This window comes from Electrophorus electricus, chromosome 23 (assembly GCF_013358815.1).
Source record: "Electrophorus electricus isolate fEleEle1 chromosome 23, fEleEle1.pri, whole genome shotgun sequence".
NCBI classification, from domain to species: domain Eukaryota; kingdom Metazoa; phylum Chordata; class Actinopteri; order Gymnotiformes; family Gymnotidae; genus Electrophorus; species Electrophorus electricus.
The window spans coordinates 2,562,871-2,576,706 of NC_049557.1; the positions used below are offsets into that span (position 1 = coordinate 2,562,871).

The window sequence follows — 13,836 nt, forward strand, 5'->3', positions numbered from 1 at the left end:
TGTACCTCGTGTCCACGCCCCTTAGGCAAAGTCTGGTCGATATTATTCAGATTGCCGTGGTAAAGGAAAAAATCCTTTGCGAGCTGAAAACATGTAAAGCTCACGTTGACAACTATGTAACACATAGAGCATATTTTAAAATTTGATTAAATAGCCGAATATACATCGAATTAATTAAAATGCAAAACTGTCAATAACCGAACACCTAAATGACGCCATCAGTTTCGAGCGTTATTTATACCGCAACTTGTTCAGATCAACCGACTAGCATTGTGCGATGTCGGATTTTCTTTTCTTCTGTGTAAATTGTGTCTCCATTCATTTATTCAGAGCCTATTTCAATTCATATTTAAAGTAATTCTGAATATTAGCACCGTGGCAAATTGCAATGAAATTTGAGATCTTACACACATGTATACTGAATGGGTAATGTCAGTACATCCGTAGTAACAGCTTCCATTTTGCGTCCTTAGTTTGTTGTTGCTTTAACAGCAATTATAGAATTATGTTGTTCAGCAGTGTTCAGTTACGTCAGTGAGCCTTCTTAAGAGGTATTCTTCATATCAACTTCACCTGTCAAATACCCTTAAGTGAAATCATAAATAATACTTTAAAATAAAACATCGAACAAAGAATAAATGTACCTTAATATCCTATAGCACTAAGCAGAATGTTCGGATGTATATTGTGTTTGTGTGACCACAAGGAGAACGTGGAAAGAGACACAGGTTCTATACTACACAGACTTGTTACAATTAATTTTCAGCAAACAAACACAGAAGTCCCAAGAAAATGAGAAAAATAAATAACTTAATGAACATGCAGGTTCATTATTTTAATGTCAGGGTTGGAAGTATCAACACTTCAGCTCAACCCACCCATTCCTAAAATCAACTATTTTCAATAAGCTTGCAAAGACAATGTAGGTGATGCCACTTCCATCACTGAAAATTCTAAGCTTTGGTCATGCCCCACTTTAAAAATAAATAAATAAACAACATATCTCTGAAAAATATCTGCCTTTATTTTCTTTAATAAACAGTGTGTATTTGATTATATTCTCTAGTCTGATAAAAGAAATAAAGCAGAAAGAAGCAGCCATTCCAGTTCAACATCTCAGCAGTATATAAATATTTCACACTAGTACAATTTTGACATTCATTTCTCTATTGTCAGCTTAAAAACAACCACACAACAGAACAAAATGATTCATATTGTGTTTCTCACTTGCTCACTCTCTCACACACACACTTTAACAATACACCAACACACCATAAAACAGAAACAGTCAAATGACTAAAATTACAAGGCTAGAACTGCTATTTACATATGGCCCAAATTTGTAGCTGGTGCCAGTAAACCTGCCTAATGTTTGGAGTGTCACTCTGGCCTATGTAGGTTCCAACACAAGCTAGCAATGGGAATTATATTGTTGCAAACAGGGGCCATCCTCTTGAATTCTGATACTTTGCTCTAATTTGAGTGTCTAGAAATCTGTACTCTAATATGAGTGTCTAGCAAAGCTGGCAGTAGTAGGACACTCCAGAATACTGCACATATAATCCCCTGTTCAATGAAACAAAAACACAAGAGGCTGTGTCACAAATCTCAATAGCTAATTTTACAGCATGGTTCTACAAGACAGGTATATAATGAATAATGAATAATGAATACTTCTGTATGTTGAAATTAAATTTATACTGATCAACTGAACCCATCTATTTTTTATCCAGATTACCGTCCAGATCGTTGTATTCAAGAAAAGAAAACGCCAACACACCGAATGCTTGTTTTGGTCATGTGATTGACACTATTAACAGCAATGGAATCCCTATATCAGTGACACTTGAAAAGTAGCAAATAATGGTCATTTAAATAGATTTTGGTCATGTTAATGCTAAATACAGCCTTGGGTTTTCTGTAAATGCAAGAGGCTCTAGACAAAATTCTGTGACCGATTTTCAAAAGAGCAAAAATTTGCACAGTAATGAGATACTCAATTTTTAAATAGATATGCCAATTAATTAGATCTTGAGTTTACTGGGTTGGGATGGTATGATTATCATAAAGTATTAATGCCATTTGAAAAATTAATGACATGTTTTGCTTTGTTTCTTTTCTCTTTGTTGCAAACTTCAAAATGTTTACATGAACTCTGCATGGCTAGAGGATGGAAACATGGCTGTTAACACAAATGCTACTCAACTCTACAGGAAATTCCTTGTATAAAATTTTCCATCATGTTTATCCCCTTTTTGTGCTCATTTTTGCTTCCTAATAAAGTAGACAACACATAAAAAGAGCAAGACAAAGAAAGTGGCAGGCACTTAAAAATCATACTGTCTGTCTGGATAGAGAACTGCAAAAATAACAGTTTTTATAAAGACTGGTCTGAAATAGAGCTCCAATCATGCACAAGTCTCATGACTCCATTTCATCCCCATCAAAGGAAGGTGCCTCAAAGGTGATCACCTCCTCATAGGTCAAACCTGTGCAGGGACAAAAAATAAAGCATTACAGCTTTTATTGCAGATTCACATGCATTCCCAACTTACCCAGTTACAGCATTACAAATGGACAAATGCACTAATTTGATTGGACTCCAAATTAACATCCAATGTGCACATATGGTAATATCTGATTTTGCAAACCTTAATGCTGGAACAACAGTACGTCACCTCAGAAAAAATCACAATGTACAATTACAATGTCCAATGTTGTTGTAACTCACGTTTCCACTCTTCAATTTCTAGTTCCCGACTCTCGAAGCTCTGGTCATAGGGCTCTGCCTCGGGTTCATCGTCTGGGTCATGGTACTGGGCAAAGTAGGAGTGGGCCAGTGCCTCTGCTGCAGTTATTCGCTTGTCTGTATCTAAAACCAGCATCTTCTCTAGGAGATCCACAGCTGTACCAGCACAGAAAGTGCAATCGGTTCATCTTTTCATGTAGCATATCAGTATAAAAGTAGATGATTTATGACCTCTTATGAGGTTGTGGGAAAATAATAAGAATAATAATAAGAAATAAGAATATAACATTTTCTACTTTTGTGTTACATACTTTTCCAATATATCAATCTATTTCTATGTTTCATAATGTGACTGGAGAGGGAACAACAAACTGGATTGCGCATGTGTGTGAGTACAAGTGGCTTTGAGCACCGAAGGAGGGGGGAAGGGGTGTGTTTTGCTATCAGGGCGAATTGAGGTAAACACAGTAAAATTTACTAATAAACTCAGCACATACCAAACTCACAGTACATCTAAGAGCATTATGATTTAATACTGACAAGGGAAAGTCTAGACATTACTGAGGACAGTCTGGGCTGATATGTTAGTCCTATCTGCTGTAGCTACATCAGCTAGTTGATCAGCTGACAGCCAATGGGGAGAAACTGTAAGCAAGAGAGAATTCTAGCAAGCCAATCAGACAAAGTGTGAAGGCTGTTTGGGTGTTCTTCACTTGTCCCAAAGCTAAACTGAAGAGAAAAATCTCTCCACTACAAGGTAGGCATCCACCCACACACAAGTACACGCCACATACAAACTGTAACAACAGTTATATTAAATGTGCTACAACTGCTGTTTTGATTATTTAAAATATGTTTTTCTTACCCAATGGATTGGCTCCAAGGAATACATCAGCAAAATTCCTTTTAGGCATCTGTGGTAGGGAATTTATGTAATTCCTTGCCTATAGAGATAAATGGGTAAATTCAGACAGGATCTTTAAGCATCAGAAACTTCAGTTATACAGAAACAATTCTGCTTGCCACTACTGGTAAGATTTTTGACATTGATTAGACAGCACAGAAAGTAATGTAACAAACAGTTTGTAAATAAAGGTCAAAAGCTAGGAGAAGACCAGGACAATTTGTTTTGAAGCCAAATCTTCATAAAGCAGTAGCATTTACATCTCAGTCACCATAATGCTAAGATCACTCATGTGTCTTTCAGCTAAATGCCTGCCCCGAGTAGTGAAGCTGTTTGTTAGTACTCAATGCTGCAAAACATGACAGAATTTTTCCATAGAAGGCAGAAGGGTTTGAGCTGGCTCATGGAATGGTTCTGGTTTTCAACAATCAATAGATGCATACAAATCAGCTCTAATTCAGAATGCGATCAGTCATAGCAAGAAAAGATGAGGAGAGAACACAGCCTCCACATGCTATGCTATGGAAATTATTTTTTGCAAAATATGGGATATCTGGGCCCTTTTGACTAATAGCCAACTAATAACAATAAAGCTAAAATCTGTAACTGTAAATGTTAGTGAAACTTTTCACTAACAAAAACCTCTAAATGAGGTGATGGTACTATGTTTGTTTTGATGATAGTATTAAAAATACAGTTTTATGAGAACAAGCAGCACTACAAACCAAAAGTGACTATTACGGTAGTGTACATGGGGACTGGGCCACAGCAGGCTCACCTCATGGCTAGGCATCCTGCTTATTAGAGAGGCAGGGGGAGTTCCTGTCAGTCGCATTATCTGCTGTAGCTGGTTTATATCTTTGCAGGCCAGGTCAAGGGCTTATAACACATTTACTGACTGATTACAAATGATCTGTTTTTGCTTGTCCCCTACATAGGAGAGAAAGGCAGCAAGAGAAGAGACAGCGAAAGCAACACATAGGTTGGGCATGCAAACTGCCGACACAACACTGTAGAGAAGAACAATGCTTTAGAAAGGAGTGTGCTTGAAATTGTCAGGTCTGGTCAGTCAGAGAGAAATCAGATAGCAGCAGCAAAAGACCCAAATGTTTGTTAATCTAATTTACATCAAACCACACTAAAGTACAGGTATTGATTGAAAGAGATGATCAATTATTTTCAGATTAAGCAAAACAGTAGCAAGGCACGTAGCACAGAACTATATTGCATTCAGACTACATAGCCTCCTCCATTTTCCCTATAAATACCATGGAAAAATACATAAACAACAGTAGATTGCCTTTTTTGTACTCTTCATAATAATCTGTTGACTAGGGTACAGGTTTCACATCTAAAAGAAAGGGAGCAATTTTATCCTACATGTGCATTATGGCTTCAGTTTGTTATAGATTACATACCACCAAGTAAATGTTGATGGGAAAATGCAGAAGGCTACATGGCATAACTATACAATATACAGACATTATATTATGCAACAAGGTGAAAGCATGCTGCAAGAAGAGGCTGTCTGTTGATGCAGCCTGAAATTGAATGCACAGCTCAGAAGCAAAAACATCCAAACTCAGCCTGTTTTGGAAAAGCACAGAGGAGAGCATCTCCCAAACGTTACACTCACAGACTCAGAAGAGATTTTCATCAAGAGCTCAGGTCCTGGAGTTCCAACAAGCAGCATTATGAGCTTCAGCTGGTCAATGTCTACCGATGGAATATAAAGGAAAAACAGGCATTTCCTAGGACAGGATTACCCTGGAGCTACACAGTGTTGATGTTGGAAGAAAAACACAGAATCTCCATTTATGATTTTTTCGTAGATTGAACACCATGACCCTGAAAACATGTTAGATTTGATGATTGCAGGAACCAAACACAAAAACCTTCTGAAAAGGTGGGATTTTGTACTGTTGTTTACTGACAATATTCAGCATTGCTTCAGTAAATAAGAATACTACAATTACTGATCTGTATTCATGCTTAGTAAATTTATTGTGCAGAATGATGATATATAAAAGAGACAGCAGCATGCTGTCAAAGGACAAGGACAAATTTTCAGGAAATAATGTAATTTTAAAAACTGATCCAGCCATTTGTACTGGTAAGTTATTTGATGACTGTTTAATTCTTCTACACTGCCAAATTCATATTTCCAGTCCCGCCCTGTTTAGGTGCAGTACTCCTTGGCCTTATCTGTTGAAAGCCCTGAGGGATATACATAGTAGAAGCTTAATATTTTCAGCTTACCCAAAGCGAAACAAAAAACAGACAAGCCCTGGAATGTTAGCACAGGTGTGTTCCAGCGATCCTAGAGCATACAAAAGAGCCTGGTGCCAGTGGTGTTACCAGTACCAACTGAGGCTCTGTCAAATTTGTCAATGGCACAAAATGCCATGCAGTGCTGGAATGAGCAAAAAAGGAGCATTGACCCTGGAGTTGAAACAGGGAGGTAAGGGAGGGACACAGGAGTGAAGGGCAGAGAGAGAGGCATGGCATTCCTTGCGAGACTGCTGGTAGCTTTATCAGAACTGTGGATCGTATTTCCTTATTTGTGCTCCTCGCGGTTAGTAGTGACAGGGCAGGTCTAGAAGGGACAGGCACAGCACAAGAAAGCACTTTCAAGTGTAAACAGAACATACACAAAGCTCAGCAACAAAGAGGGAGAGCACGCAAGAGATAGACAGAGAGAGGAGACAGAGGGTGAAAAAAGAAAGCGATTGTGACAGAGAGAATGGGTGCACACCTGAATGAGTTTAAAAATGGAAGTTAAAATTCATGATATTTATACATATATAAGACAGCAAGGTTACAACGATTTTCACCTGGCAGGCTGAGGGATAGGCCCAGTGGCTGTGTTTGCTTAGAAGGATACGGTCAGTGCCAGGAAACAGCGTCCTCCCCGTCAGGAGCTCCGCCATAATGCAGCCAACAGACCAAATGTCCACTGCGAACCAAAGCCAGACATATTAGCATCAGCACTGCAGCATGAAGCACAAGCTCCACTGTTCTGCTGGGAGGGTTCTGATCCCAAGCTTCAAAATGACATTAACGGATGGGTGTTCTCTGCTAGCACAATCTGCTTGCACTATTTGAAATTCAACTGCTGTCTAAAAGCCAAAATGTCATTCAGAGAGTGCAGGGAAATTGGAACAGCGACAACCACAGCAGGCAAGTATGCATGTGTTTCTGAAATGGGTATTTAAAAAGTACATTTAACCCAGTGGTGTAGTTTGAAGCACTGAGGCAACAGTGTTGTTACATGACAGTAATACTTTCTAATTCATTGTGTGGTCTGTGGGAAATCATTACCAGTAAAGAGTAGAAGAAGATATACAGTTTGATATTCCTGTATTTTTATTGCCTCAGCACACTCTTTTGCCATATATCTTTCTACTGATTTTTTTCTGAGAACTGCAGTAAAGCCATTACTCTTGAAATTTCAGCCATATTCATGTACAAAAAACTGAGTACACAATCAGTAAGAATGATTTCTTATAGAAACCTATTAGGAACTTGCGTCACAAGTTAAATACAAGTTGGCACATAACTCACTACAAAAGCTTCTTCATTTGGCAAATCAAGATACATACGCAATGGCTGGTGTGGGTAATACTGATGAAGCAATCCCAGGCCATTTTATTCTGAAACTATTCATTCTACAACAGGCAAACTCCATTTCACATCCAAGGTAGGCAGTAGTGTGCAACCTGTCATGTTGTAGTGCATCCAGTTGAGCATGATCTCTGGAGCACGGTACCACCTGGTGGCCACATATCCAGTCATCTCGTCGTCCGTGTGCCGAGCCAGCCCAAAGTCTAGGATCTAGGTGAGGAAGGGAATGGGGTACAAAATTACAGCATCACTTTACCTTATGTAGAAAATCATAAACAGGTGGAAATACAAATATTTAGACAACGGAAGCGTGCTGTATTGAATTCTATGACTAGAAATTTCATGTTATTAAATAGATAGCTGGTAATCTTACTAGATCATGTGCTGTTCCAGGCCAACCTTACCTAGAGATACATTATGATTCACTTGCAAACCCTATCAGGAAATGTTTTTTAATATTCCACGGACATATGTCTATAAAGGCTTGCATAGAAAATCACTTACCTTAAGTTCACAGTCTTCATTCACAGCCAAATTACTGGGCTTCAGGTCCTAAAAATACAAAATAATCTAATTAATTTTGTTGCCTCCCACTAATTAGTATTATACTATTATTATTATTATACTATCATATTAATTACTACTATTACATACAGTTGTCCGATTGCATAATGTGAGGCAGTAAAAAAAAAAAAAATTTTCACTCAGTGCTGAAGACCCATCACATAAATATACGGGTACATATGGCAATTCCATTTTACTAAATTTACACTGGGATTAAGTCTCAGCACGCCAAGTATAAACACACAAAATAGCCTTAATCCTGCAACAAATGAAGAACTCCTGCTGAGAGTTTATAAAAAGCCACACTTCCTGCCATCTCTGAGCTGTGTCTCTAGAACCAGGTGAACACTCACTCTGTGAATAATGTCTGCTGAATGGATGTACTGCAAAACAATAAGAAAAGAAACAAAAGAACAATGCAATATGAAGAGTGGACTAGGATACATTTAAAAATCCAGAGTTTTAGCAGGATTATGTCAGTGAATAAAAAAATCTATTAAACTAATCTAAAAATTGATTATTACAGTAATAATCAAATGTAATAATCAAATGTGGATTTAAACATAACTATACCTTTAATCTTAAGGCATGTTATGTGCTTAATGTTATTATTTTCTACCAGACTACATTGTATGCACTGCTTTACCTTAAGCCCTCGAAGGATCTGGTAGATAAGGAATTGCACATGGTCGTCTGTCAGCTTCTGACACTTCACTATGTTATTAAGGTCTGCGCCCATCAGATGAGTCACCAGGTATCTGCCAGTCAGAACAGAGAATTTACATTATCCTCTGGACCTTTCATGCTTTTTGGAGACAGGGGCAGGTGGACTAAAAAAACTCCTACATGCACATCAAATAAAATATCTAGCTAACTGTGTCACCTTTTTCAACAGGAGTGCTTGGACACATCATCATCATTAAACATTACACAACAGTTTATTGCAATGTTTTAAAAATTCAAATGTTGTCCTGATGTGGTGGAGCATGCCAAAGCATGAGTCAGGAGTTGGTATTGTCAGGGCTACTGCAATTACCTCCCACACACAGACACCTTGCAAATGCTCTCCTACTGATGCTAACATTGCCTGATCGCACTTGATTACAATGCAGCAGAAACTGTAACTTCCACTCAGTAACTCTGAGCTTCCCTTCCATTGTTTAAGGGTTCAGCTTCATCGAAATCTGACATGATCACTGGGACACACACTGAAACAGTGGTAGTGGTATTATTGTGTAATAGACTCTCTATGTACTACTGAGTATGACTTAAAATAAGTCCTGATAAACCACAGAGAGACTCTCCACCTCCACTACAAACAAATAGACATTAAACAAGCAAACAAACAAATCTCACACACATACCGACAAACCCAAGAGATCAAAAGACAAACAAAAATGCACTCAACCTAAATCACAAACACACAATATACACACACAAAACAAAAACATTTAACATTAATAATGCAAAGCATTTACAGATGCATGCACACATGCACACACTCTTGCACGCATGCACACTACTGCCGGTTCACTTCAATGGCCAGGTACTGGTAACTGTGGTATTTATAGGAAGGGTTCTTTTTCTGCCTGCAGTGCAGAAAGTCCTGTCTCTATCCCATAACAGACAAAGCTGGCAAAGGGATATGGGGGGGGGGGGGGGTGACCTTCATTGAAAGGGGATGAGTCAGTGTATATTTTTGGCAGTGGCAGAGACCACTGCAAGTTAAAAAGTCCTGTAGCAATACTCTGGCATTTTCCTGAACTGGCTTCCCTAGTAACACTACTGACACAAGGTAGGCTGGCCGGCTTAAACAGTTCTGTCTGAGCTCATGTTCTCAGTCTTTGGCCCCTTTCCCACCATGTAAACTCTGAGCAAGATAGAACTTGCCCAGATGAAAGTCTCCACACAGCATTCTACTGGACTTTCCATTCCAGTCGAGCTTCCAGTAAAATGACTGGTAATGAGCTTCCAGTAAAATGACAGCAAGTAAACCACTTGCTGTTCTTGTGCATGCTGAGTGAATACGTGAATAAGTATTTCACATCTTTCTCTATATCGTGGCCTTGTTATGACATTAGGGATGGCAGGGTCAAAGGTGAAGGCATGACTGAGGATTATACAGTAAGAAGAGACACAAGAGGCATAGGGTGAGCAGAGGTCCCTTCACCCTGTACGTGAATGGAATTGTAGGTCAGCAGTGCCATGCATGCCCCCAGCCTGGTCACGCAGACCATGACACTGGCCCATGTTGAGTCAGCTTTGGCAATGTGCAGCCTTCAGTTAAAACTATGTTGCATAGTGTTGACTTGCTCATTTCGCATGTTTGATCACACCCATGCTATTAATGCTAAAGACATCCACCATAACAATGAAAATCCTTGAATAAATGATGCATGCAAAAGATATGAAAGCAGGTCCCTAAACCCAGAGGTGGTTCACAAATTACTTCATTCTTAGTATCAATTCTGTCTAGACCCGGAGTGATATTCTGGGGTGCGAATGTCCCCATCCACAGGGCTAGAATGTTAAATGTGGAATGCACTGAACATCAAAATTATGTGAAACCACGTACCAGTGCTCTTTGAGACAACGACTCTCAATCCAACAAAAGAGAACATGATAGAGGCTCTACCACCACACAGCCATTCTAGGAAAGACTACTCTTCCACAAGACAGTAACTTAGCACTGCAGAAGACACCATATTTCTTGTCAGGGTGAAACCACTGAAATTGTTTGATTGGATCCACTGTCATGAATACTTATGTGCAAATATAATAAAGTTATCAAATAAAATTATCAACTTAACCTTCGGTGTCAGGTATCTGCAGACGATATCAGTCATCTCCCAAGAATTTCTACATCAGTGCAACTTTACTTTTAATTGCTTGTTGGGTTTAAATTGTAGGGGTGAAAAGACTGAGAGTGGAGAAAGATCAAGAGTCTCACTCACACATCACTGAACTGCTCCAGACTGGTGGCAGGTGTAAAAACATCCAGCAGGCCTATCACCTAAAAAAGCAAAACATAATAATACAAACATTAAGTATGTGGTACACAGCTTTATGGCATATATAAGAAGTCAACTCAAGTGCACTTCTAAGACCATTATACAATTCGTCATTTGCAAAATATCACCAGAATCATCTGCAACAAAGAGAATATCAGATTGCAGAGCATCTGTAACAAACACCATTTGTGATCTGTATCAAATATGAAATGTGCTAAAAATACGACATTGCAGTTCATGTTTTTTCCCTTTAAGTTTGCTTCTCAAAATTCATTTCTTCGAATATTTCACAAAAGAGAGACATGAGGAAGAAGGGGAAGTAGTCAAGTAATGAGAGCTGAAGGGATGTGAAACACTAGTAATGAATTTAAAAAGCCTGAGTGAATCTCTAGTACTGCATGAACACTTGACCCATGGTCTGTTGAGGCTGGCATACTTACGTTCTCATGTTTCATGTGCTTGAGAAGCCGCAGTTCCCTATAGGTCCTTTTGGCGTGGATGATGGACTGGAACGGCCTTGACAGTTTTTTCACAGCGACCTTCAAACCAGTCTTCTCATCGAATGCAGAGCTAGAAGGACAAAAGTCACAAGCGTGTCATTTTTAGCTTGGTGTTTGTTTGTTTTTTTAACCTCTTTACAAATTCAACAACAAAACTGTGCCACATCTGCTTGAGTGGTATCACATCAGAGATGTTCCTACATATTTCATGGCCACTGTAATACAATTAGAATCCATAATAATGGTCTGGTATTGAGTTGCAAAACATGCACATTTATAAACACCTCTAAGTTGGCCCCTCTCAGTAGGTTCAGTTATATCCTGTGTAAATAATCTCACTTCTCTATGTTGGCTATCAAAAATATTTAAAGATATAAAAGTAACAACTGCAACAATCATATTTTAAAGTGTCATATAAACCTTTTCCCCTCAAAATGTACTGTTAATAGTGGTATGTGTTTTAACAACAAATGTTATAATAAAATTTGTAGAGGCCAGAGGCCACAGGTAGAGTAGGTGGAAATAATTAAGGATTTAACAGCCATGATGTGGTGCTGCAGTGGAAGATGTTTACTAGTTCCTGCAACTAATGATTAGATCCCAAATCCATTCACGAGTCCAATAAACAAAACCTCACAGCTTCTGAACTGCAAAAACAAAAAGCAAGGTTCCCCAAACCCAGCCCAATCTGTTCTTCAGCGATCCAATTACACAGAGATAATGGTGAGCGACGTGAGGGTCCTTGAAATACAACCCAGGTGACACTGTTGCCTAGCACTGTGCTCCTACCATCCTTCTTTGGTACACATAACACAATCTGTTTACCTGGGGAGCAACGTAGTCTAGTAAATGAGTTGTGGTGTTCAAACACAACATGCCCATTTTCATTAACAACACTTATCAGTAAATGCAACATAGCAAGTTGCCAATAGGCAATCATCTAGCACTGTTCACCAATGGGCAATTGTCTATCATTTTGCATTGCAAATCCTTCTTTAAGTCAGGAAGCCATTCACCTGCAAATTGTAATGAATCCATCTGCTTGCAAAATAAAATTGAAAAGCCCATGGAACAGCTGTTATCCTATGTTATCCTATGTGAATAAAATCTAAATTCCAGCCAGACAATTCATACAGACAGGAAACCAACTTGTGATGTGACATATATAGCAAGCGTTTAGACTAAGAGTTGCACAAAGATTTAGGGTTTACCAATATTATTTAGATTTACATTACTCACCACAGTTAATTATACAGTAATTACTCAATGATTTCACAATTAATTATACAGTAATCAGATTCAGATTATACTGTGACTACGTACTAAACTCAGCTCCAAAACACAATAACTCCTGATCACAATCCCTACTGTAATTATGATAGATGTCAAACTCGAGTAACGTTAACCCTAAATGACCATATGACTGACTCATAACAGATATCAACAAGATGACATCATTGATGATACTGGAGCTGGGGTCCGCATAAAGATGAGATCAGATACTGAGATCATAGTTTACACAGCATATGGTGGGGGGAAAAGATTAGTTGCATGATATGCTAGCTGGCTATAACAGCATAACTGCTAAAACTGCGATGCTTGAAGTGCTTCGCAGAGATACATGTCGTCACAGGCAACCAGCAAAATCCAGTCAGTTAGCTAACCTGGCTAGTTAGCTAGCTTGTGCAACATATTGTTGCCAGTGTTAATAACAAGAACTGTGCTCAAGAGATTCAAGTTATTTAGCTACTATCGTTCAAATACATGTTCATGGTCAGACACATGAAATATCTTTTTATTTAGCTGCTCAAAAGTTTCTACAGGAAGTTATAAGCCCAACTTGTCCGTTGGCTTAATAAACCTGTTAGGGTGATAGGCTTGGTTTCACGCAGGCCTGCGAGAATGAATGGAGTGTTCTTTCCGCCCTTGAGAAAAGCAGAAAATATTTACCATACAGATCCGTATGCACCAGAACCGACTGGAGACAGATTCTGATAACGAACTGGGACCTCCCATATAGTCTTGTTCACCTCCTGCCGATAAAACGTGGGTCTTTCTTTCTGCGACATTCTTGCAGAGCAAGCCCCCAAGCAAGTTGAAACTTCTGCTTTTCCTTGGTTTGCTATGGTGGCAGCCAGGTCAGTTTCGTGCATCTGGACGGTAGATGAACATCCACCAAATGCAACGTACTGAAGCAACCTTCCACTTATAAAAGTTTAACTAGTACCAATGGTCCTTAAATGTCCAGGTATTTCACTATTCGGAAGTAGTTTCGCTACGGGTTGAGCTAATTTTAGGTCTATCCCTTGTTCCCTTAAGTCTTTCCTGGCACTAGTCACTTCCCTGCGTGCTCTCTGCGTGCTACCGTCAGAAACTCTGAAATATCGCGAGGGTACAGATGTAGTGTCCTGTGAGTCAAACCACTAGATAAATTAAATAACATATAGCCTATATAATATCATGATTATCTACCACAGTCATTTA

The 13,836-nt window shown here is 38.9% G+C and overlaps 1 protein-coding gene across 2 annotated transcripts; it reads right to left on the minus strand.

Annotated features, from left to right (window-relative positions):
• Positions 1-1,004: 1,004 nt before the first annotated feature.
• mapk14a (mitogen-activated protein kinase 14a) lies at positions 1,005-13,694 on the minus strand. Of its 2 annotated transcripts, none has more exons than XM_027030066.2 (12): positions 13,303-13,694; positions 11,293-11,422; positions 10,796-10,854; positions 8,488-8,599; positions 8,195-8,224; positions 7,782-7,829; positions 7,373-7,487; positions 6,538-6,609; positions 4,432-4,511; positions 3,615-3,693; positions 2,732-2,905; positions 1,005-2,489 (listed from the first exon to the last, which is right to left on the minus strand). In XM_027030066.2, exons 1-12 carry the CDS (start codon positions 13,503-13,505, stop codon positions 2,422-2,424), a joined length of 1,170 nt encoding a protein of 389 aa, XP_026885867.1. In that variant the 5' UTR covers positions 13,506-13,694; the 3' UTR covers positions 1,005-2,421. The 2 variants fall into 2 exon arrangements, with proteins under 2 accessions (XP_026885867.1, XP_026885866.1); XM_027030065.2 differs by lacking the exon at positions 4,432-4,511 and adding an exon at positions 5,290-5,369.
• Between the last annotated feature and the right edge of the window lie 142 nt (positions 13,695-13,836).